At 40.3% G+C, this 26,905-nt stretch overlaps 1 protein-coding gene across 2 annotated transcripts in view; it reads left to right on the plus strand.

The window, feature by feature from the left end:
* The first annotated feature begins 2,671 nt into the window (after positions 1–2,671).
* Positions 2,672–26,905, plus strand: part of LOC128448108 (gamma-aminobutyric acid receptor subunit gamma-3) — a 55,236-nt gene continuing 31,002 nt past the window's right edge. Inside the window, exons 1-3 of one of the 2 annotated variants that reach the window (XM_053430655.1) lie at positions 2,672–2,724; positions 2,940–3,082; positions 24,428–24,495. In XM_053430655.1, the coding sequence (XP_053286630.1) occupies positions 2,672–2,724; positions 2,940–3,082; positions 24,428–24,495 (264 nt within the window). Of the gene's footprint in view, positions 2,725–2,939; positions 3,083–24,427; positions 24,496–26,905 lie in introns of those variants that run through there. The other variant, XM_053430656.1, reaches the window with a different exon arrangement.

Raw genomic sequence — 26,905 nt, forward strand, 5'->3', positions numbered from 1 at the left:
GTTATTCTGGTGACGTGATCAGGGTTATCCTGGTTATCTGATGACGTGATCAGGGTTATCCTGGTGACCTGATCTAGGTTTTGCTGGTTATCCTGGTTATTCTAGTGAAGTGATCAGGGTTATCGTGGTTATCCTATTGATGTGATCAGGGTTATCCGGGTTATCCTGGTGACGTGATCAGGGTTATTCTGGTGACCTGATCTAGGTTTTGCTGGTTATCCTGGTTATTCTGGTGAAGTGATCAGGGTTATTCTGGTGATGTGATCAGGGCTACCCTGGTGACGGGACTGATCCCTTACCCTCAGGGTTATCCTGGTTATTCTAGTGACCCGAAAAGGGTTATCCTGGTGACGTGATAAGGGTTATCGTGGTTATACTGATGACGTGATCAGGGTTATCGTGGTTATCCTATTGATGTGATCAGGGTTATCCGGGTTATTCCGATGACGTGATCAGGGTTATTCTGGTGACCTGATCTAGGTTTTGCTGGTTATCCTGGTTATTCTGGTGAAGTGATCAGGGTTATTCTGGTGATGTGATCAGGGCTACCCTGGTGACGGGACTGATCCCTTACCCTCAGGGTTATCCTGGTTATTCTAGTGACCCGAAAAGGGTTATCCTGGTGACGTGATAAGGGTTATCGTGGTTATACTGATGACGTGATCAGGGTTATCGTGGTTATCCTATTGATGTGATCAGGGTTATCCGGGTTATTCCGATGACGTGATCAGGGTTATTCTGGTGACCTGATCTAGGTTTTACTGGTTATCCTGGTTATTCTGGTGAAGTGATCAGGGTTATTCTGGTGATGTGATCAGGGCTACCCTGGTGACGGGACTGATCCCTTACCCTCAGGGTTATCCTGGTTATTCTAGTGACCCGAAAAGGGTTATCCTGGTGACGTGATAAGGGTTATCGTGGTTATACTGATGACGTGATCAGGGTTATCCTGATTATCTGGTGACGTGATCAGGGTTATCCTGGTGATGGGATCAGGGTTATTCTGGTTATCCTGGTGACGTGATCAAAGTTATTCTGGTTATTCTGGTGACGTGATCAGGGTTATCCTTGTGACGTGATCAGGGTTATCCTGGTTATCTGGTGACGTGATCAGTGTTATTCTGGAGAACTGATCTAGGTTTTGCTTGTTATATGGTGACGTGATCAGGGTTATCCTGGTTATCCTGGTGACGTGATCAGGGTTATCATGGTTACTCTGGTGAAGTGATCAGGGTTATCATGGTGACGTGATCAGGGTTTCCCTGGTGACAGGATCAGGGTTATCTTGGTTATCCTGGTGACGTGATCTAGGTTTTGCTGGTTATCATGGTTACTCTGGTGAAGTGATCAGGGTTATCATGGTTATTTGGTGAAGTGATCAGGGTTACCCTGGTGACGGGATCTAGGTTTTGCTGGTTATCCTGGTGACGTGATCAGAGTTAACCTGGTGACGTGATCTAGGTTTTGCTGGTTATCATGATTACTCTGGTGAAGTGATCAGGGTTACCCTGGTGACGTGATCAGGGTTTCCCTGGTGACGTGATCAGGGTTACCCTGGTGACAGGATCAGGGTTATCTTGGTTATCCTGGTGACGTGATCTAGGTTTCGCTGGTTATCATGGTTATCTGGTTAAGTGGTCAGGGTTACCCTGGTGACGGGATCTAGGTTTTGCTGGTTATCATGGTTACTCTGGTGAAGTGATCAGGGCTATCATGGTTACTCTGGTGAAGTGACCAGGGTTAACCTATTGACATGATCAGGGTTACCCTGGTGACAAGTAGAATACCAATTAGTAGCATTCATCTGCTGTAAAAAGCTCTTGCAGCACATTGATATTCAAGCTTTCAAATGAATACAATAGAGCAGCCGCATAGACTCAAACTGCAGGTGCAGAACCAAAATAATAATCATTAAATTAGAGCAATGAAAAGATGATATACTTCTTGTACCAAAGTCAGGAGACTTTGCAGCAATGGTATGCAATTTGCTGCAGAGTGTTTGCTCCTGAAACTGTGTTTTTACGAAAACTTCACTCACCCCTCCATCAAATAGTGGTGAGTAGATAATGAGTGAATTTTCATCTTCTTTTAACTATTTAATTACAATGACAATTTATTTAAATGTTAATAAATATTATTGATTAGGACTTGCTTCTTTGAGGTTAAAGTTAATGGTACTGGTATAAATGATCTATCTTAAAATATTGTTCCAAAGTCTTTTTCTCTGGAACCCAGTTACAGAGGCATGTACTGTATTTGGCACATACGATCGACGTGCTGGAGAAAGAGAAAAGAGAGCTCATAGTCATCATCATAGCTCCAGTTTGCACGAGAACTGGAAGTAGTCCTTCAGAAAGTGACGCACACTTAGCCACATGGAGTTGGTGATGAATTGGAGGAGCTCTGGATACACTCTCAGTGCGCGCACCCGCGTCTTCGACCAGCAGTGCGTCCGCAACCGAGGATGCGACCGCAACTGCGAAAGAGGCTGCAGCTTCGCTTGGAGACGACCCGCTGGGAAGGATGTGACAACTCCGTCTCCAGACTTTTAACCACGAGTGCATTTCTGCTGGAGTACAAACCATGACGCGCTTTTCTCCAGCTCTGTGACACGCTCCCGGCTGCGCTGCGTCCTCTCACACGGCTCCACTTGTTGTCATCCTGCAGAAACATGTCAACCAAACCACTGGCCTGTGTCCTACTGCTGTCACTGCTTCACACCTGGTGAGTGGCGCACTCTTCTTTGTGGCGCATCTGCGTAAAGGCGAATCCGTGTTATGTTCCAGCAAAGCGCTGCGCTGCGAATGTTTGTCAACCAAAAGTAAACTTTGTGTGAGTTTATGTCCAGGAGCCGCGTGGACGTGATCTTGATGTTTACATGTGTGTCCCATAACACCGTCCATGGCATCGCTTGTTTTAACTCCCTTCCTCCTCCGCAGCTCTCTGACACTGGAGTACGAGGACTACGAGGATGTCACAGTGAACCAAATGCTGGCTCCTAAATCACATGAAACCGACGCCACGGAAATACTCAACAATCTGCTGAAAGAGTACGATAAGAAACTCAGACCGGATATCGGAGGTAATGTCACCTTTGTCCCTCATGTCCTAATAGATGTGTTCTCATCTAAAGAGCTGCAGATTGCAAATACCTAGCATGCAGGGAGCTGAGGGGTGTATGGAGCATATTGAGTTCAAAGTGACCTGACCTGCAATTATATCATATATGAACAAATATATGATGTCTGTCACTCGTTAGTCAATTGTAATTAATTCACTACTAATATCTAATCTTTAACACTTCATTAAAAAGGCTGATTTTACAATATGAGCCTGTATATCACTTTGAATACATCAATTGTGGTATAATGTAATGTATGAGTTGCTGGAACACAACAGTCATTTATCACTATGCTTTTGTTAATATATAACGATACAGTGGTGTAAGTGTTACATTGTGCTTTTGGTCAAATGGTTGTGACGCCTACATGACAGCTCATCGTCTGCTTCACGTGGCTTGGGGTGATATCAGTGAAAATTAAACCCTCAGACGTGGACTACATGTCACCGGGGGAAGCATCAGCAGTCGAAATCCGTTGTTCATTCATCAAATTATTTATTCTGTTCAAACTGTAGATATTCTATTCGATTTATATCTGTAAATATCCTTGCATTTACATAGCATGTTTCCTGGTTCATTACTTTAACTTATGGCTATTTTTGGACTGACCTCTTTGCTGCTATAACACAGCAAATTTCCCCATCCTACCTAATCTCATTTTATAAACATAAACTGTCTTCATAAGTTTGCACCTTTTGAATTCTGTACAATATGATAAGCACGGGCTTTGTTTGTCAGTGTAAGAAGATGCTGGATTTCTGTCGTGCAGTCAGCTGCTCATGTACACAGTCCTAAGTGAAGCCGGAGAGGACGCAGTGTGGTCATGTCTCGAAAGTCTGGTGTTTTCATTTTGGAACCATCAAGGATATGAGACCACGTCAGCTGTTTATCTGCCATGGTTTGAATTACACTTAACTAATCAATAGGCAGCAGTGCTTCCAATTGTTAACCAAAGCCATGCAATCGAGAATAGGTTTATTTAAGTTACACCTATCATCATTTTATCAAACTGACTAATATTACAGTGAGATATCTTACTAAAATGTCCACAGTTACAACAAGCTGTGAATAAATTAGATTTTAGCAACATATTATTGTCTGTAAATGTACTTATATGGTAAATATACTGTAAATCAGCAGTCATCGGCTCAGATATATTTTCGATTTTTGTGAATTCTTCATATATTCAGGTAAAGTAATTTGACTGAATGGAAGTTAAGGTGAGGTCCACACTTGATGAAGGTAATGATTAAATAATATTTGCTAAAAATGTAAAAAGAAAAGAATAAAATTCATCATAAAATCAATGGAGACATAAAAATCTAGTTTTTTTTAAGAATACCTGGAATATGAACGAGCCAAGTTGAAATTTGACCCTCTTACACATCTAGGTGATACTAGATTAACAATATGAATATAGTTAGGTTTAATGTATACTACCTGGAGAAAGATAGGTGTAATCTTTCTCGAAAGCTGTGCACAGTCTTATCTTAGTTTCTGTCTCCAAGTGAGATGACCCACTTCTTCAGATGTTTGTTGCCTACCCGCTGACCTACAGTAGCAAAGGTCAGCATGTAACTCATCAGCTTGTCTTCATGAATACAAATTACATTTGGAGATTGAAACTTTGAGTGGAGGAGAGAGATATGAGTGCTACAATTCAATTACTCTTGAGCCTTTTCCATTTTCTCACGCCATGTGAGATGATCAGACCATGTGTTACTTCTTGGTTTTGATGAGCCTGGCTCTGCCTCTGTTACTCCAAATGTCTGTCAAGGCAACTTCTATCTCTCTAGAAAATACCATGGTTTGTGTTATTTTTCAACCATCCATGCTGTTTTGTTTTAAAGCAACAGTCTTGAGAGGATGCGATATCTCAGACATGATTGCCTCTAGTGCAGTTCCAGTTCTAAACATGTCTGCTCTCTTGTCCTGTGTCAAAGCTGTAGAGCTACTTCAGAATTATTCCTTGTCAGCAGTGAGTTCTCCTCAAACATTTCTACTATATATACTAACACTCTGTATTGTTTGTGAGCTGGATGGGGTGAGCAGAGGTTTTTAGGAACAGTCTATGTTGTAGATGGAATTTTGTGTTCATCCTACCTAGTTTATCTGGAATGAAGATTTTATAGTTGAGGTTTTTCCTAAAATTAGACTACTTTTCTTCATGTGTGGCTGGGGCGCGACAAAATATGTTAGGCTCTATGAAAGAATGTAATAAACATGGACACGATCACAGCAGCTGAAGCTTGAAAATTGATGCGGTTCTATTTCGGGGTATTTTGATACAGGTGCTTGGAGCTGAAAGAAAGGCCGAAAACAAACATTGAAAGTTTAATGTCACATACTATGGATCTCTCATTCGCTTTTCACACAAGACAAGAACAAGTATAATGAAATGGAATATTATGCTTTTTTTTTTTTAAATTAAAGAGATAGTGCTATCCCGGGTTTGATGTTGAGCTGGTTACCAACATGTTTGCCACTAGGGTTCAGTATGTTTGGGTTTTCTATGATACTGGTGCAACACTTTTTCTCAATGCCAAGACAGTGCCAGAACGAAATCTTTTTAAGCACATAAGGACAGTCAATGATAAGAACAGTCAATGATAAGAATAGATTCTTGAATTGCTAAGGCAAAAGTTTACTTGATTTAAATCTACAAAAATATATATATGCAAAACTCTTGTTGTGTCGTCTAGAGGTAACTACTAGCTAAGTGTAGGCTAACAAATCTATTTGCTACATTATCATGTTGTACTGCCCCAAGTGGTCAACAATAAATGTAAATACAAACTGAAAATGAATGTTGTTTGGCCACATCCAAAGAAGATTTGTCAGTCTAATTGGTATTGGCTCTAATATATGAATATTCTATGATTATAAATCATGATGGATCATACTGCCATATTTATGAACAGGGTTCAGTGGGACATTCTGGGTGACAGCAATGTTCACCTAATACAATACACAAGTCAATGCTACGGATCAGAGCTGTGCAACATTTATTTGCAAGAATATGTTGCAAGTGGCTGTGACCTATAAATTCACCACGTCTAAGCAGATGGCAGAAGAAATGTTATCTTGGAGCTTGACCGGGTAGAGATTCTCTCTCTCACTCTCTCTCTCTCTTTGGACAACTGCCTCAGTGTTGACCTGGGTCCAGGTTTGCAGCCGCCTTGTACCTGTCGCAGTAAACTACATCAAGAGTTACAGGACAACTTCACCTAGTGGGACTATTTTACCTTGGAGATCAGCATTAAAGTGATGAGCTCTCACTCTGCAGCTACATTTGGGGAGCAAAATGTCCCAAGTAGTTAATTTTGCACTGACAAAAAAAGGAAATACTCAAATTGAAGAACCTCAGTAGACTTAGGGGAGGCTGACTGATGATATGAGTCTTTGGCTTTCAGGGAGAAGCCATAATAAGATGTGCATATCTATGCTTTATACTAGGTCACTGCAATGACACAAGAAAAAGACGGTAACTAATCTCTGCATTGGCTCCGCATCCTGTGTTGTGGATCAAATGCACTGAGCACAGAGCAGACCAGACAAGCAAACAGCTTTATACAATGTCTTGACTCCAGAACTCATGCAGCTCTCCAGTACAGGAAGTTGCCGAGTATAGTTAATTTGTAATGATTCATGCACCTTACAGCAACACCACAAGAAAAGCCTCAACATTACGTAAGAATCCAAAATCTGCCTTGACCTTTTCAGTGAAGTACTTATTTTCTTTCTTAGATACGAAAAATCTATTCCACTCTCTTTTTGATAGCTACGGCAAATAAGTGATCATCTAAGCTTAGTTTCAAACATGCACTCGTAACAAACATAAATGTACAGGTGACAAGTTTAAGATGGATAATTGTACTATAGATATATATATAAAGGCTAGATGTCTCGTCCGCGTTGCCGGCCAACGGAGTCGAACGTCTGCACATGGCGGCCATCTTGCCACAGGCAGCTCGCCCACCCATAACATTTTGTTGGTAGTGGAATATGTACTTTTTAAATAAAATTAAATAAAATAATTATTGATGTATATTTGTAAAGGGAAATCTTTTACCTATATAGAACATTATTTTATTTTTTAGAAAATAACATAATTATTCATAAGTAGGCAGTGTCATAACTACATCTCTGACGTTTATAACAAATCAAACCGTTTAAAAATCAGATGAAAATTGAGCAAGTTATGGTTATTTAAAAAGTGCGTACAACTACAACACAATGTTATGGGTGAGCGAGCTAACTGTGGCAAGATGGCCGCCATGTGCGGACGTTCGACACGGTTGGCCGAGACATTTAGCCTATATATATATCTATGAATTGTACTGGTTGGAGCCATTTTATTTTAAGAACAAGTTTGACTAAAGCTGAATAGCTGAGACTAATACAGCCAGTGACGTCACAGACTGTGGAATGAGGTCAATGAAACCAGGCAACGAGAGACAAAGACGCCGCAGAGAAACAGTTTTTCAACCGCACGCTCTTAAGAATGTTGATTTTCGTTAATTACCGTTTGAAATTTTGCTACTTTGGACTCAGACATTATTTAATTATTATACGTTAAGCTTACGGTTGACTTGAGTTGGACGTCAGGCCACCTCATATACACAAATTCACACCACACAAGCATTCATCCACCTCGTCTCTGCAACGGGACCCGCAAGCAATCATCTCATGGTAAGAAGACAATAAATATGTGCGTGCTGGAAGTCTCATATGGTGTCTGACTGGCTTTAATATCAAAAGGAGGAAAGAATGCCAGAAGAGTACTGTCACATGGTGACCCTAACCAATCACAGTGACTTCCTGTTCACTACAGGGTGACTGTCAAAGTAGAACTACAACCTTTCATATTAACATTTGTGTTGGTGTTTGCATTGAATAAAGAAGACAATGTGTTTTTAGGGTGATTTTTTCATTTTGGACAGAGCCAGATGGAGCTAGACTTTCCTCCTTGTGCTATTTATTATGCTATGCTAAGCTAACCAACTGCTGGCTCCATTCATGGTATAATACAGTACATAACAAATCTTACAGCATTTCCACACAATGAACCGCTGTCCTCTTGTGCCCCTTGAGGATCCAGGGCCCATAGTGGTTATTGAATTAGCTAATTAGGTAACTGTAGGGTTGATCATATTCATGGTCTATCATCTGAATTACTTGAGTGTTTTATTACACCTGTTACTATGGATACCACACCAGGTAAACCCCATCTGACAGAAAGAGAGGATGTAAAAGAACAAACCGGTACACTTGACATCACTGCTCACACATCGAGCCGTGAAAAATACATTTTGACGTTGTCCTGAGAAAGATTATCTCACTCTCACACCATAAGTGCCACTTTGACTCCAATGTCTCCTCTTGCTTCCAAAGCCATATGGTGTTTGTTTTTTTGTGCTTCATGCTGTGACTCCTTTCAGGTAATTTAATTTACCTCCTTCCATGCTCTTAATCTTAGCTTGTCTCTTGAAACACATACAAAAACCATTCAGCGTAATAAGTTAAAGATTTTCGAGCAGCATCAGCAGACATATGGACAGAGAATCACCCAGGCATATATGTTGACGAATCAGCTGGTAGCCTCCTAACCTGATAGAAAGTAAATGGCTCAGTGAGGGGAGAAACAGGGGAATGAATCCTATCACTAGAACCTTATGGCACCTATTACCTAATAACCCAATCCTGTAGAGTCACACTGTTATTAACTGTGTATTTACATTTATATAAATCATTCTTGTCAGGAAAACTTGATAATTTATCCTCAGGACCATTAAAAGAAATGGGAATCAGGAATTATACATTTACAGAGGAGAATTTCTGTGTGGCCTTGTATACAAGCTCACCTCTTAGACCATTTTTTAACCAATCAGGAGCTTTCAAATACATGATAGTGTTTAAGCACTTTAAACTTACAATATATGATGTTACTTTTTCCCTCTCTTATTTGCCACTTGAGGGCAGTGGAAAAAAGCATTACTTAAGATAATATGGAGAATGTAATTAGCCCGACGTTGTCATACTCATAATTCAAGTCAGAATATAAGTCTGATACCGCTCCATTGGGCTGTGATTATGGGGCGTTTGTAAAACCGAACCAGGAAAAAAAAATGCCTCTTCACTTAATTGGATAGACCTACAACCAATCAGAGCAACGTAGTATGTGATGAATGTTAAGCGACGCATAGTTGTTGTCAACAGAACTCAACTGCACGCACGCTGGAAGAAGTAGAAGAAGTAGATCAGTTAAAACGATTTTTGCCGGTGTTGTAAAAATAATGTTAGGATACACAGAGAACTTACCGGCACGATCAGCATTTTTGAGAGTTCTGAGAGTTCCGAGGATCATACAACTCACTGTACTTTTCCACTTCAATTATTCATTTAATGTCATCCATGTTGAAGAACTTCTCCGCTGTTTGCTCCGTTAAATGTCGGGTGTCGAGGGTAAATTACGTATTCTCCACTAAAGCCTAAGTGGAGAATACGTAGCCCCCCCTCTCTTTCTTTTTATCTTTATGACTGCTTGTGTGGCTGAAGTGGATGGGCAGAGGGGGACATTTAATAATGTCATTGGTAAAATTGTTAAAATTAAAACTCCAGAAGGGGAATTCAAAGTATGGGATACATATTTGATCATTTATATCATATAAAATATGTCATCGATATCGTTTAAAATCATTTTTCAGTGTGTTTCCTGGCGCGATACGCTTGTGTCAAGCGCAAAAAATAGACTCGACGCCGAAAAGAGAGACCGGGGGCCAAAGCGCTCTTTGGTGTAGTGGTTGATTACGTTACTGTTGATCATCTTTCCATCATCGTATAAAGCCCGCCCTGACAATTTGATTGGTTCGAGCAGCTTCTGTTCGGGCATAGTTTCTCCCCAACGGCGCGATGCCAGACCGAACTTCCCGACCTCAAATGTTGTGGGAGGGGCTTAGTTCGTCTGGCATCCAGGCTAGAATGTAATATCAAGTAAATCAGCTGTTTATCTTAACAGACTATCTCCTACAATCCGCATGATAGTGGAGGAAAGCCAAAAACCTGTAAACTGCCTCCTGGTGGCTGGCTGTCGAAAGGTGTTGAGACCGATCGTCGCCCGGACCGGACAGCGTCGTGTTTGTAGATTCAAGGTTCAAGTGGGAAAGGCACTGATTTAGAAAAGTTCAATGTTCAAAAGTTTCACAGTAACAAGTTTATTGTATAAGAACAATACTTACAGAGAGTCTCTGGGGTTCTGCCGGACACGTCACCAGGTTCTCTGGATCATGTCGAGAAGAAGCCTTGTTTCTTTCTAAGTCCACATTATATATAATGAGACAGTGATTTTGATATTGTCCAAAATAATCGTGATTATGATTTTTTCCATAATCGAGCAGCCCTCCCTCACCGTCACCTCAACCTGTGTTTTACTTTATCAGATTGTCACAAATTTATTTGCATGGTTACCTGTCGGTTGCTATGTCTGGTTCCTGTTTCGTTGCTCTTTCTGTGGTTGTGCCCTGTGTCTGACCCTGCGTCTGAGTCAAAAGAAGACACCTTATAAAAACAGTTGTAGCGCAAGCTTATTCTAAGTATTGTCTGGGTATCAGCTTCCTGTTTCCATCCTTCTGGCTCATAGTTCGTCTGAGGAACCAACGGTAGAAAACATGTTGTTTTCAGTTAAACAGTTCACAGTTTATACTTCGTATTATGCACTATTGATTATATAGACTAAACAGCTGATATTTATTCACAGGATATAGGTAAAATATAGTCACAAGATACAGAGAAGCATAGATATCTCAACAAAGGTCCTTAACTTTTCTCCTCCATGTTAATGGATGGACTATGGACTACACTAGAAATTCATGGTACACGTCAAAAACATTTCTCTCATAGATGGTTCCTGTCATTTTAGTTCTTATCACACTGGGATTTGTTGCAGGGTTCTTTTCCCAGTAGGTCTTGTTTTGATTAATTATTTGATCACGCACTCTCTGGCTCCAAATAACGTCCTCAGTGCAAGATGGCAGCGTTTGTATCCAGGTCTTCTTTTCTGGATAGAGGGAGGAGATGGAGACGTGTTAAAATCATATTCAGACTATGAAAAGGACCTTTTCACCAAGAAACCTTAGACACATCCACAGACACACACAACTCATATTCTTTTATATAATTAACACATGTATTACCAGTCATTACAGAAATCTTATTGTACAGCCAACCTTTTTATCTGTCGTGGATTATTGTGATGTCATTTATTGGCACTTATCTGCCTCTGTGCTTAAATCTCTTGATGCACCCTTGGATTCGTAACTACAGACGACTTAAGAAGGCATCATGAGAATGTGGGTGGCAGTTGTTGGCTGAGAGAAGAGAACAACAAAGCCTTATTTGTATCTACAAAGCACCTATTGGCAAACCTCCTGGTTACCTGACATCTCTTTTCAGCTATAGCTGACCTTCACACGGAACTAGGTCTCAATAGTTTATGAGATTCATGGTTGAGAAATTGACTGTTACAATTTATTAATCCCTCAAGAAAAAAGCAAAATTAGACGAGCTAATCCCTTTTTAATCTCGTTAAATCCATTTTAGCTGACTCAGGGCCGACTCAATGCTTGTGTATTAATTGAGCTTGTTTATATATTGCTTTAATGTTATATATTGTGTGTTTTTTACATTGCATTTTATGTTTATTTGGCTTTATTTCTTACGTGTTCATAATTGTTTTTACGTTTGTGGATTATTGTTTCTAATATTGTAAAATTAATCAAGTCATATTTGAAAAATAGCTGTATCTCCCTGGCATTCCTTGTATCAATAAAACTTTGCAAGTTTTAAAATTCAGAGTAAGGGCAGGGAGAGAGAGGAAAGAGGAAAACTCTGACAGAGAGAAGACACAGTTAGTGGTTTACAGTAGTAGTGTGATATTAATGCATGGAGAGAGAAGATGTAGTAGAAGAACAATAAGTGCTCAGTGCATGATGAGACTTCCGCCAGTAATGAAGTCCTAGAGCCACAAAACTATGAGATGGTTCAGGACTCACCTGAGCCAGCCCGAACTATAAGCTCTATCAAAGAGTGAAGTTTAAAGTCTAACTTTAAATGTAGAGATGGTGTCTCTCTCTTGAAACTCAAACTGGAAACTGATTCCACAAGAGAGGAGTCTGGTAGCTCTGGTAGCTTGTAGCTCTGGTAGAATGCCTCCCATTGTATACTCTTAGATACTAAAGGAACCATAAGTAAGTTTGTATTTGGAGAATGATGTATTGATCTATTGGGATAATGAGATACTTTCCAATATACAAGATACAAGTCAAGAAGTGCGTACTCTAGTTTACATCTAGCCTCATAAATAATTAAAGCTGTGTCTCATCTGTGTAAAATGTCCCAGCACAAAACCTTGTGGAACTCCATGAATAACTTTTGTGTGAATCGGTGAGTCAGTGAGTAAATGAGCTACAATAAATATGATAAGTATGACTTTAATCAGCCTAGTGCAGTGTCTTTAAATCGATTCAGCACTAAGATCCAGAAGCTTCATTAGGATCTTACAGTGGTACTGTTTCTGTGCGTGGATGAGTCCTAATTCCTGACTGAAAATCTTCAAACAAACCTGCACAAATAATCATGTAATTGGTTTGTAAAAGCCTATTCAAGGGTTAACGAATTGAAGGGGTGGATATAGGTCAATAGTGTTAAAATATCTGGGTCAAGGGTAGAATTTTTAAAGTCCTGGTTTAATTACTGTAATCTCTGCAGTGAGCAGCCTTCGTCTGAAAGACAAGTTGATGGTTAGGATAAAAGAACTATTAAAGTCAGCTCAGAGAGATCTATAGAGGGGAAGCAAATAAATCAGGCTTTACAGGCGAGTTGAAGGCTGCTGTACAGGACAACACTTAACCTACCACCAGTCATGGTAAGAAAGTGATGAATTTTTCTCTGATGATTTTAAAAGAAAAATGTGAAGAAGCTCATGAATTCATTACTGCTGCAGGAACAGGCAGCTCAATAGAGCTATGACTCTCTGTCAGCCGGTCTACACTCCTGAAGTGGAACCTGAGGTTGTTCTTCTACTAATGATGAATAATAAGAGGTTCTGGTATTATGGCGGCTTTTATTGTAGGCTATCAAACCATCTTTCCAGGCGAGGTGAAATTCACCCAGTATGGTGAAATTTCAATGCACCCCAACACTTCCTTTCCGACATCCGGAGGTCTGCTTAATGCATGTGATAGTGAATTTTTCCATCGAGCTAATCTCCTCTGATGCATTACCTTCTTTTTCAGAGGGGCAGCAGGGTTGAATGTTGTATGCAGCGAAGCTGCTGCAAGATTAACAAGATCATCTTCTTGTGTGGGAATAAAGCTGAGATAATAAGTTTTCCATTAATTCGGTTACAGCCTTTTCAGACAGAAACTGACTGTAATTGAAATTTTGTGTGGTCCATTATTGTAAATTCAAACTTAACCAAAGACAGTCAAACAGAAGTCAGAGGAGTTTAATATGAATATTATTAAATGTTCAATTTCTTTGCCATATGTTTGAACAGGATACTACATGTATTATTTTGTCTGTACCTAGCACTTATCCAGATACAAAGTCTGAGGCTTCAGATAAATATTCTGAGTGTACCAAAGATCTGTATTCCCCCTGGCTGCCTGGCCAACGTGGCTAAATTAATTTGTATGGACAACCTCAAAGCTACAACAATAGACTAAATGTGAGCAATTCGCTTTTTATTTTCAATTCCACAAACGACAAACCAGAGATGAGTAAATTAGAAAGTCATCTATTTTGATGCTGGCCCTTACATAGCAGACGGTGCACTGAAGTAATTTGACCTTGTCCTTTTGAGCATAAATGAATGTGACTTTTTAAAGGTTGTAATTGACCCTGGGTAAGCAACAAGGGGCATGTCCACCACATGTCTTGAATGTAAAGTGACGTTGGTGATGTTGAAGCATTTGAACTAAACCACTTCACAGTGCAACACTAGTTCCAAGTGTCTCTCTACAACAGACTTGGAGAAAATCCCTTTGTAATTGCCAGCAGCATTTTTTGTTTCTCTATTGTGCATAATGTCAAGACACAAAACTTTTAAAGCTGAGACCTTCACAGTAACATAATAGGCTTTCAGCAAGGCACGACGAAACAGAAGATTTAGAAATATAAGTACAAAAAATACTGGTGTAGAAGAAAGTACAAAAGGAAGATGTTGTTTCATCCAGCACCTTTTCACACACAAGAAAAATCATAGACAAGTAGAGACTTGGACTGTCACCCAGTAACTATATTGTTTACCAAAATGGCTGTCAGGATCTGTCAGAAGGAGCTCTGCAGATAACAGTGGTTGACTGATCTTGCTAACACATTGTGGGTTTAGTTCATTGTAGTTAATCATAGCTGTGTGTCGCAATGTCAGGGGAACAAAACTGATGAAACGTGAGGATGGAGGAATAATTTCAAGCTTGTTGTTTAACTCTCAGATGTGCATTTTACAGAACTCTGGTTGCCTTATTTTTAGTTGTATACCTTGTGTGTATCATAGATGATTGTGGAGGGTAAGGTATGTCACATGAAGTATGTTGCATGATTAGAGCAGTGCTGCTCGAGTTGGTTGCCTGAATTAGCTCGCAAGGGTCGCTCCATTTGTGTCAATTGTTAAACCCTAAAATCTTTACTGCAGACAAACCAGGTAGAATGAACAAAACGTTTTCTAACTTCACTCTGCACCATAAACAAAGTCCTGCACCCAAACAATAAAAAGTGACAGTATATTGTAGAACTGTTTGAGGACTCACTAATGACAAGGTATAATTCTGAAGTAGCTCCAGAGCTTTAATACAGAACAAGAGAACAGTATATTCTAAACAGGCAGGTTTAAAATAGATACTGCACTAGTGCCTAAATAAGGGTCAAGGATTTCATGCCATTGTGCGGTTATTTTCATTTAACTAGCTCTGCTGCCTTCCTTAATGGGTGACAGATGAACGGCTGTGGTACAGTATTGCCTGAGGGAGGTGATCTGTTCTGCTTTTTGAATATTTCAGAGCCTTTGGCATTTCTCAAGTAGCAAACCTAGACAGTGAGACAAAAGGCTGAAGTCTTTATAGCATCAGTTATCATGAGAATGAAGACCCAGACTACAGAAAGAATATTGTGTGACTGACTACATGAACTGCTTTCCTGCTTATTGAAGTGATTGATTGCTTGACAACGCAGCGGTCACTTTAACAATAGTTAAATGGTAAATGGTTTTGTATTTATATAGCGCTTTTCTAGTCTTGATGACCACTCAAAGCGCTTTACAGTACAGTTTTACATTCACCCATTCACACACACATTCATACAGTGCATCTATTCGCAGCATTTTGTTATTCTATGGAGGGCCATTCAGGGTTCAGCATCTTGCCCAAGGACACTTCGGCATGTAGATGGGTCAGACTGGGGATCGAACTGCCAACCTTCAGGTTGGAGGACGACCACTCTACCCCTCAGCCAAAGTCGCCTTGTGTTTTTAAAGAAAAAACACAAGGCTTGCTGTATCTACACAGTAATAGAACTGATCTGCTCTTGAAGTTTTCCATTTGTATATGAAGGAAATAAAAAAACAGCACTGCCTTTGATTCATACGGTTAGTATAGCTATTTTCAGACTAGCACAGAGGGATCCGTCGCAGTTTGTCTGTGGAGGAGCCTCCAGACTTTCCGCGGACTTTTTTCGCCTGGTAGTGTAGTGTCTGCAGAATCGCATGTGAAACACATAGAATTGATAAAAACTAAAATAAGACAAACATCTCTGGGTGAAAAAGCGGAATCACAATTGTAGAGGACATCGATGAATATGCCAAGAGGGTTTATGGTGATGAGAGCCGACACCATGGTAGATGCGGTGTAAACCAAAACACAATCTTGCAGTGAATATTATGAGACAATATATCTAAGTTATGAGAAAATGTTGGTTTTATGTTATAGGTTCATAGATATGTATAAGTCCCAATTGTCAGATAGAAAATCACAGTAATTACAAAGGTTAGGGTTGTTAAATCAACTTTAAGCACAACTTTCAGATTATGAAATGTTGAACAAGAATGATGCAGAAACTGGAAAGATTGACTCTGTAAATACAAATCTTGATCACTGAATAATGGAGTTTTTTATTTTAGGGGGAGGTGTCTCTACAGTATGTCAATGAAATCTTTTTATCACCCTACCCATCTTTTTGTATGTGGAACTCATATCTCAATGACCTTATCTTGGCTTCACATTTGACATGTGTATTGTTAATGGCCCAAGGAAGTGCAGTGTGGCATTGGACACCTCATAAGTTCAGTATTAACACGCTTTAAATAAACAGGTAAACAGCGCCTTGCAGTCAGTGAGACCCGGGCTTAACAGACCAAATGTCTGGTAGGAGGCCTATATTTCAAAAACTGGTACACCAGCAATAAAATATGTCCCTTCGGATCATTCTGATGATTTGATAATTTTTGTTTCACCCATATCAGACTGACACAGACAATCACGAGAGACACAGGCGTTGATCTCCATCATGGCAGCAACATTCATTGAATCAGCTCCTCTTTTGTCATTCCTCTACAAACTAAAAGCATGTTCTTTTTTGTTGCTGCAATTCTTTATATCAAGTGGCAATACAATTGTGTTGCTTGCCTTACAGACCTCTGAAGTTGCCGTTCAATGTAAGAAAAAAAAAGAACAGTTCAGTAAATCAAACTTTAATATAAGCTACAACCCATTATGTTATAATAAGACCATTTTTTGTTTTAGTTCTATGAACCATTAAACCACGTGTGATTTGTCTATTTTCATCATCTAAAAGAAATTGTTCTTAGTGAGTATTGTGATTTTGATTGATGAAGTTAATCCTCTTAATTCCAGCACTGATCAACAGTCACTAATATGCAGAGTGGGCAACACCTACTCACTGCCTCGGACCGTTTTGTGATTAGTAATGAGGGTTTATTGAAAATCAAAGATGGATTATCATCCAGACAGAGGAGGCGTTCAGGAGAGAATGTGGTGGGAAGATGAAAAACCCACTCTGGACATTTCACAGGGCATCACAGGTTAAACTAATTGATCAGTCTGACCTTTAACATCAGAGAAAGTCATTAAATATTTCTGACGTTTCTAAACAGAGAGTTGGTCTTCTGAGATGGTGCACACACAGACAGTAAAGTATTGAGAGAGGTGGAAAAAAAGAGATTTACAGGATTTATTCTCCTCAATACGTAATTTATAAATGCTGAATAGATTCATTACATTGTTTGCTTTTTCTACTCGGTCTTGTATGAATAAAAATACGTACTGAAAAACTCATTCAAATACTATTTCGATATGTTTTCCATAACTATCAGTCAGGATGACAAAAAGAGACGTCTCTACATGTCTTTCTCTGCTCTTCACCAGCAGCTAATGTACATTCACCAGACGGGGCAAAACCTGGAAATTAGCTAGTTCCTCAGCTGACCTGTTCATCATCCTCTGCCCACCCTAATGCCAAATAAATCTCCCAAGAGGCTATTGCTTCCCTCTCCCACTCACTGCTTGATTTTATCTCCAAGTACTTATTACCCATTGCAGAGCAGAGTATACCATCCCCCTGGGAGAGTTCATTCACTGTTGTTTTCTCGTCTAATCTGCGCTTATTTAAAAAGACCCAGTTTCAGATGCTTCGTTTTTATCGGCATTTGAGGAGAAAGCATCGCAAACAGTAAAGTGTATTTGGGAGTTGACCATTCAGAGATGGCTGCACTGATAAACAGCCCACACACAACTTTAATTAATTTCGAGTTCAGTAATCTATGTCCCTAAAGTTAATGAGCTGTCCCCATTTACTGAATGACCAGTGACGGCCTTGCCGCTGCTCAGTGGCACTGTAGTCTCCAACACAATTAGCATTGTATAATAGAGCAGGGGTATCCAAACTACGGCCCGCGGGCCATCTGCGGCCCGCCATCCATTTTAAATTGGCCCGCCTCAAAAAAATTTTAATAAAAAAAAAAAAAAAAAAGCACTGAAATGGCAGTTACTTATAGCACTTTGTAGTTTTGCTCTATTTTTGAAGAAATTGTACTTTCTTGATTCTTGTTGTTCTGGGTTTGTACCCTCGAGTAGGGTAGAACGGTAGCCTGGATGCCAGACGAACTTAGCCCCGCCCACAACATTTTGGTCGGGCAGTTCGGCCTGGAGTCGCTCCATTGGGAAAAAATGATGGGGCGTGTTTCAACTGACCAGGAAGTAAAATTCCTCTTCGCTCAATTGGATAGACCTACAACCAATCAGAGCAACGTAGTATGTGACGTATGCTAAGCAACGCATCGCAGCGCAGCGCCAAGCCTTAAATAACAGCTGGCTCCCATCCACTCCCATGTTAAAACTTTGTGCCGGTCACACCGGAGGCTGAAGCACCGCGAGGCAGCCTTGGCGCAGCGTGGTGCTTCAGCCTCCGGTGTGACTGGCACAAAGCCGTGCAGCGAACTACTGGATCAACGGGTGTTATTATTAGCGCTGCCCGGCGGTTCAGCGTCGCTTCAGTGTCCGTTGTGAACAGCCAAGCGCCGGGGCGATAGGGATTAGCGCGGTGCTTTGGCGTCGCCTCCACGTTCTGTGTTCCTCTTTCAAAATGAATGCGCTGTCGATGTCTTCTAAAACAGACTCAATGGCAGCATCTACACATCTCAGCTCGCCAGCGGCAGGCATGTTTGTTGAAAACGAATTCAACCCGAGGGCACTTTGGTGACGTGGTTGATTACGTTACCGTTGATCATCTGTCAATCATCATATTAAGCCCGCCCTGACAATCTGATTGGCCCGGTCCGGCCATAATTTTTTCCCAATGGAGCGACTCCAGACCGAACTGCCCGACCAAATCTGTTGTGGGCGGGGCTAAATTCGTCTGGCATCCAGGCTAGTAGAACGGGGTAATGTGAGACATTTTTTACATTTGCTCCCCTCTAGGCGAGCTAAAATCATATATCAGTAAAATTTACACATTTCCTATTAATTCAGGATGTTTCTTAGCAATGGAAATGATCAGAATGTCTTCAGGACAAAGGCCAGTGAAAATATGATTGTTTGTAAAAAAGTGGTCTTATGTCCCACTTTACCCCAGCTTAGGGGTAAAGTGAGACAGACCAGAGAAATCAAGGGGGTAAAGTGATCCACTTACCTTTTCCACTTTAAAACTACAATAACAACACATGTTGTAATAGGTCAATTAAGCACATTTATGATTATTATGATTCATGTGATCTCTTGCACACCCTAGCTTGCCTGCACATTGTTTCTCTGTCCAATTGGCAGGGACAGGGATATTGTTTTTCTCTGCGTATTCAAATGCCAGTTCACGGCACTTAACTGGAGCAAGGCCATGGAACTGGTCAGCTAGTTGTTTCAAGTGTTTGGCCAGCTCCTCCATCTCATCTGTGAATATTCTCTTTGCCTAAGCTACTGCACCCCAGACTACTGATTTTACTTTCCCTTTCTCTTTTTTATTTATGAATCTTTTGAGGGTTGTCTTGTCAATATTTCTATCCCTTCCAGCTTTTCTTAAGGACTTCTTTCCTTGCATGACCTCAGCGGCTGCACTCTCCATCTCTGGGAGGGGTGTTTTGCCCCAGGTTGTCTTCCTGGTGTAGTTTCTTTGGATGATGGCTTTTCTACAATGTTTAAGGCATTAAAAATAAAACATATGTAATGTAATATTACACTAAAATATGGTTAAGACTTAACTTAACTTGTGCTACATGTCTCACTTTACCCCACAGCCAACATTTTAGAAAAAACAACATCTCTTAGCAATTCAGGCTAATCTTCAGCTAGCATCAATCACATGGTTTTATATGTTGGAAGTTCACCAACATGTATGATATTGTCAGGCCGGGCGAAAGGAAGGACTCAGACGCAGAGTGGATGTGTTAGGAGAATGTTTTATTTATCCTCCACACAGAGTAAACTATGGTACAAAAACAAAAGCGCTCCAAAGGGAGGAAAAACAAGGCTTCATTCAATAAACCTAAGTAAGACTAAACACTGAAACAAAAAAAAGGCTACAAAGAATAATCACTCAACTGAGGTAAAACTATAAGCACGAGGCTAAGCAAAACTTAGACTATGACTCTGGTATCTATGGCTCGGGCTTGAATGACGACAAAAGACGACACACTGGCACAGAGGGAGACACAGACTATATGAACACATGGGGGAAAAGGGAACAGGTGGACACAATCAGGAATCAGGGGAGACGATCAGACCGGTGACACATGAGGAAGGGCAAGTGACCTGAAACGAGAGGAGTTACTTTTCAAAATAAAACCGGAAATGACGAGACAAAAAACACAAAACAAGACATGATCTCACCGCGGTGTGACAGATATAAGTTTTTCTACCTGAATCAATTTGTTTTGATACAACAGTTGATGCAAGAAAATTTACTTTTACATGCAAAAACATTTTTGTGAAAAAACATTCTAACTACAGCATCAGCACCAACTTCTCCTTCATGGCAAGGGTTGAATGGGAGGGGCTTGAAAACATAATGATCACATGACCACAAATGTGTTCCGTTGCCTAGATACAGGGGGAGTCTCACATTACCCCACTCTCCCCTTCCCTTGAATACACTGATTGCAAATCGCTTTGGATAAAAGCGTCAGCTAAATGAATTGTAATGTAATGGACTATGGCCCACTGTATTGTACTACTCAGTTTTGACACTAGGTGGCGCCACGCCCCCCGCCCTAAGCTACGCGATTGAGGCGCACTGTCAACAGTCCGCTCCAGGGCAGGGGGGCGTGGTGGTGTGAGTGGCCCAGACCTTCACATTTGTTTCTGTATGTGGCCCTCAGGATAAAAAGTTTAGACACCCCTGTAATAGAGGAAGTAATGTAATCCAGCTTCATTGCCTATATTAAAAATGTCAAAAGGACAAAGTGAACACAAGAAAAACCATTGAAAAGCCAATTGTCTTTACAACACATTTCCCAGGATTATCTTTATAGACCGACACAAGCAATGCAACAGCACATCACTTTTCCTGATCAAGAAATGTGCATCATCCATCCCTTTGGTGTTTCATTGCAAGGTACAACAATTTCCTGTCTAAGCCGTAGAACTGCCATACACATAAAGGACACTGATGATGATGTCCCTTTAGAAAGACAACAAGATGTAAGTGTTTATGGTAAAACAGGCCAGTGTTGATGTGCTGTAAAAAAAATGATCCTAGCAGTGGAACGTATACTTTACATCCTGCTTCTGCCCTCTGCGCCGGCCCTCACCTGACCGCTTCGGAGTCTCCAGTGTTGTGAATGTTTCTAATTGGAGAATTCCCTGCTGCGTTGTTAATGGGTGAAAGGTAAACTCCTGAAAAAGTCAGTACTCAATTGTGAGAATATTCTCAGAAGTTCATGGATATAAACAGCTTCAAACTGGATGTCGGTGTTGGTACAAATCTGCCCTTCAATGCCTATTGCCGATTTCTCTTACCCTTCCACTCCCAGTTACTGTTTTTTAATATGCCCTTTTGCTACATGAACAAAAACAACCACCGAGCTAAAAATGGGAAGTATTGATGAAGATTTGGATTGTGCATTAATGCAGCAGACATACGTCTTGTTCTGTATTTGTAGGGAATTAGCCATTTTTTAGAGTGTTCCCCCCCCCCCCCCCCCTCCCCGTGCAAATGCTAACACTGTTTTGCAGGGGTCATGCATTCTGTTATTTTCAGTTTGCTAGGTGTGTCAGTCAGACCATTGTCCACAGCATCAGTCATTTGAATTGGGTGAAATAACCACACTACGTTAGTTGCTCTACACTGATATGCACCACTGATGAAGGGCATCTTAAAAAATCTATGAGACAAATGTATTTGGGAAAATAATAGTTTACCACCACGCATTGACTTATGTTCCACTTCACCTGACTCTTCTTTCAATGGCACACTGTGCTCTTATGAATGAAAGTAGTGGGCACATATATGTGCATTGTGCATTGTACAACTGTTTCTATAGGTGCTCCTGCTGGTCTTCTTTGTGTAATGTACAGCTGGACATGACATCCTTTATGGCTTTTAAGGGGCCGATAATCTAAAGAGACACAAGGTGAGGAGAATCAATTCAAACCTAATCTGTGCATGAAGATAGACAATGCTCTCAGTGAATTTGATCAAAGTCCTTGTGCGCCAATCCACTAAACGGACCCACACATTCTTAATTTTCATTGCACTGTATGAATGTCAGACCTCTTCCTGCTGAACATTATTACTGATGCAATTAGTTGCATATCAGTCTAATTCATATGAAAGGGGATTACGTAGCAGTGGACCTTTTTATAATGGAGAATGTGCTGTACTGAAATTAAAATGAAACCTTTTTAGCGCTGGTGATATTCTCTTTTGGAAACAGTGTAATGAGCTGGTTTATCTTTCCAATGGGATCACAAAAGTATCATGTTTTTCTCTTCTCCTCTTTGTCTGTTTTTAACATAATGACTGCTCTGAAACTCTGTTATTGGAATACCTTATCTTCACTTATTGGTTTACTATTAGAGAGTGAATTGATTCAAACTCTTTGAAACTCCTGTGGTCGTTATTGATCTCTGGTCATTAAAGCCTCAATTGAGTGGTACCAGCAGGCTGTCTGCATATAAGCACAAGAAGAGGCTTGAGAAGCAGAGCCGTGGTGAGTTGAGGACAAACCAGCAGGGCTGATTCGCTGCGCTAAATGTCTTCCCTTGGTGGCAGCTTCCCAGGTCACAGCACATACTGCTTCGGAGCTGATGTAGGTACCTGACAGGTTACACACATTGACTAGTTAGCCCTGTCCCGTCGCTGGTTATGTGGCATGAAGCGGTCGCTGATTAAGACTCGATTTACAGAAACATACAAGTGAGTTATCACAAAATGCTTTAGAATCATTTGACGCTAAAATCTTTGAAGCCGTCCTAATTCCACTGCTTTATAGAGTCTCTTTGTTCACCAGGTGTTGTGCTGTGACAAATATAGTGCATTAGAAAAGCTGCATCAGCAGGGACACTGCAGAAGTGTTCTCTAGTGTGCCATCTGTTAGCACGTGAACCCAATGCTGAAATGGAAACTGGCAGGTGGAAAAATTCTCGCTATGGATTTAATCGGCCGAGACACAAAGACTCCAAAGACAGGTAATGTAAAATGATGGAGGAGCTCTTTGCGATGCAAATGTAAATGCTCATGGCAGCACTATGTCACATCTGCCACTTAGCTGGCTAAAAAGTTCAAGCTTTAAGTGACACTCTTACACTGAGCATGAAATCCTGAAGAGCAGCAGTGTTGTTCCAAAGCCAGGGGTGTTCCACCAAGAGAGAAGCAGTCTGAACCAGGAGGAAGAATCCCATTCCCGTCCAACAGCCTCAAATATGAGCTGTGTGTACTGCTGTATGTTGATGTGCTGCTGTAGGTTATGGTACATAACCAGTATTGGAAAAAAGATTCACATACTGAATTGCCCATCCTTCACCCATAAGGGGGAACATTGAATCCCTGTTTTGCTTATAGCTGCACTAAATTATATTTTGGTGTAATATATGTAATATATTTTCTGAACCCCAAGCAGTTCCTTGCCATTTTTCCTTTTGCTCCTGTCACATTATAACTCATATTTTCACTGCAATATATACGTGTGTGTGTGTCGGTGTGTGTTTGTGTCAGTGATTGTATATACAAAATATGACTTGGGAGAGTATCTTCTGATGATCAGATTAGAGCTGATCAGCCGAAGGTCAAGGTCAAGAAAATAAATTGACTGAAAACACATTTTCAAAATACCTTTGTTAAAGCTAATATTGATCAGAAAATGATTCCGCATCTTATGACATTATACAAGTGATGTCATGAAGAAGTCAAACAAAAGTCAGAGAATATATAGTTCAGAAATACATTTTTCAAGGTATCTCTGATTCCCATAGGACTAAACACACGACCTAACGCTTATACATATACATCCATAAATCACAACAACAAAGTCAAAAATGATATGTAGTAACGCATTAACTTTAACATGACACGATCAACAGCCTTTTTAGATTAACACATCATTCCTCATCATATGATATTAATGATATCTTTTAATTTACAATTAGATTCCCTGAAGATTGTTTCACTCAATTTACAAAAGATTCTTTACAATTAAGTCACTGGTTTGATTTCACTTTGCCTCTCATTGATTCACAAAAGACAACGCTATGCTATCTAAATGTGACTTAATTATTAAGTCACATTATTCTTTTGCTCTTTTCTCCACAGTTAAACCAACTGTCATAGATGTCGACATATTTGTGAACAGCATTGGACCAGTGTCTTCAATAAATATGGTAAGTGGACCCGAGCTAAAACTGTTGCTCATGAGGTGAGCGTAAGTAACGTGTTTGGTGCAATGGTGGGAACAGAGATTATGTTTACAATATTCTAATGTTAACCAGATTCCGACAAGAGTCTGAATAAGACATTGACATTTAAACAGTCTTTTCTGATTATCTTAACCTGAATAAAGTCACACATACATTAACCAATGACAGATTCATGCATGTCGAGTATTGTGACCGTAGTCACGTTATATAGACATCTATTCTTCTCAATCTCATTCTAACGTCTGATTGGAGTTTTCACAGATTTCTTCAGCATTGACATACAACAGTTACAGACTGCGTGATGACACAGAGTAAACAAGATGGACAAATAAAAAGGAGTTGTAACTGTTGCAAAATTAGAAAGAATGGTAGACATTAACAGCGTACTTTACTTAGCCCGGAGCGACCGTGGCTCCGGGCTTGGAGGATAACGGACATTTCGAGTCGAATTTAAATGTCGGGGCTGACGGACACTTGGATGACACCACAGGATGGTTGTGTTAGACTGCAGCTATAAATGGTGTATGAATCTGAAATTGAGAGATGTTATGCTGTTTAGACACTACTGTGTTTATCAGGGGCTGGCGAGGGTTGTCTCCCAGAGGCGTGACTTTATCCTCCCTTTTTAAATCACAGCTTACAAGACTTTATGAGTCTGTAGAGAGACAGGCTTTAACTTTGAGGCTGAGGGGAGAGAAGGAAGGAAAGTGGGAGATAAGAGGGAGCGTACTGACTGGAAGAGGAGGGTGAGAGGCAGAATTTTCCTGGATACGTAGAGTTGAGTATACATAAAGAATTGTCAAGTAATGGAGTTATGGGTTTATGAAAAGCTTAAAGAGTATCGATGGTCAGATGGACGGGCTGAGAGAGATCTTTAATTAAGAGGAAAAACAGATTTAACATCAGATTGAAAGAACTGCAGAGCAAAACAGACAAGGGACTTGAGACATTTTTAACCAGTGGAGGTTCTCCAGAGAATTAGGTCTGGACTTTCTCTGCAGTTTGTCTTTCCCACATGCACAATGCAGCAGGGGGTTCTCTGCTCAGATGCATTCACATCAACACTTATTACCACCACTAACTATCTTGACATCTTCGTCCGTGTCTTCTACGTGTATGACACCACTTTTGTTACCTGGAGAAATTTTATTTATTTTCATTATTTTGTCGGGTGTTAGAACCATCAACCTCCCCATTTGCTCGTTGTAATCAAGTGGGAGATCCCCTCCTGCGGACGGTCCGCAGAAACTCTGAGTCTCTTACTCAGACATTGCTCCATAGAGTCTGAAGAGAAACTCCGGGGTCCAGTGTATGTCTGAAAGCAGCTTTATTGGACAGCCCACCTCACGAAGAACACTGATGTTGATACTGTGGTTCGAGTATGATGATGACTAAAATTATTTCTCTTTGAATGACAAGATTCTAATCACTTGTTTCTTACTAATTATCTAAATAGGATAATGTCCCTGAGGACCAACAAATATTGGAGAAAGTCTGAATTATGACACTAGAAATGAGAGTCACTTAAAGATCTTCTGTTTGCTGTGTTACTGTCGACCCCTCTGCTCCACTGCTAAATCAAGACACTGAGTGGTGCTTATAATGGCTCTCTTCCTTAGCTTGTACTCTGTAAAACAGTTTCTCTTCATTAAATGATTTAGAGCTGATACTATGTGATAATTGGTATTTAAATTTAGTCAATTTACAGAGCAGCATTGCATATTATCTAAACTTAAGTATACTGCGTAAGTAAAGTAAATATATTTTGGTTTAGGTGAGATACATCAAAAGCTTTTTGTTGCAGAAGCCTCTTCTTGCTTCTCAACTTACACCATATTATTCTTTATATGTACAGCAAAGGCATTTTGGGAAATAACAGGAATACTTATACGATATGTAGAATAATTTTATCGTTAAACAGATGTGTTTAAGATCAAATCAGCAGGACGGCCCTGCTGAACTACACTGGCATTATCAGTTATTTTGGATGATTCATTTTCAAGTCTAAGTTGGGCGTAACACACGGATGTTACACTGTTGTGATGTGTGAGTGTGTTTTCTACCTGGTCTGGTGCCACCTCTTGCAGAACACCTGCTGGTTGTATAAGCTGAACTCAGCATTGGGTCTGAGTATCTGAAAAAGGAATAAGCTGTGCTTGCACAGATCTGTGTGTGCTTCCAACAAACAGCAAGTCACTGACAATACAATGGTTGTGAACACATGTATTTTCTTGACACAGTAAGATGACACTTCAAATGTGCGTATTCTAATCACATGTTGAAACATTTTATATCTCTGCTAGTTGTGTAATTTATAATATTGTTCAGTCCCTGTCATTTTTATATCTTGTCATATCAGCCTTCTATGGGACAT

Source organism: Pleuronectes platessa, chromosome 9 (assembly GCF_947347685.1).
Source record: "Pleuronectes platessa chromosome 9, fPlePla1.1, whole genome shotgun sequence".
In the NCBI taxonomy this organism is placed as follows: Eukaryota; Metazoa; Chordata; class Actinopteri; order Pleuronectiformes; family Pleuronectidae; genus Pleuronectes; species Pleuronectes platessa.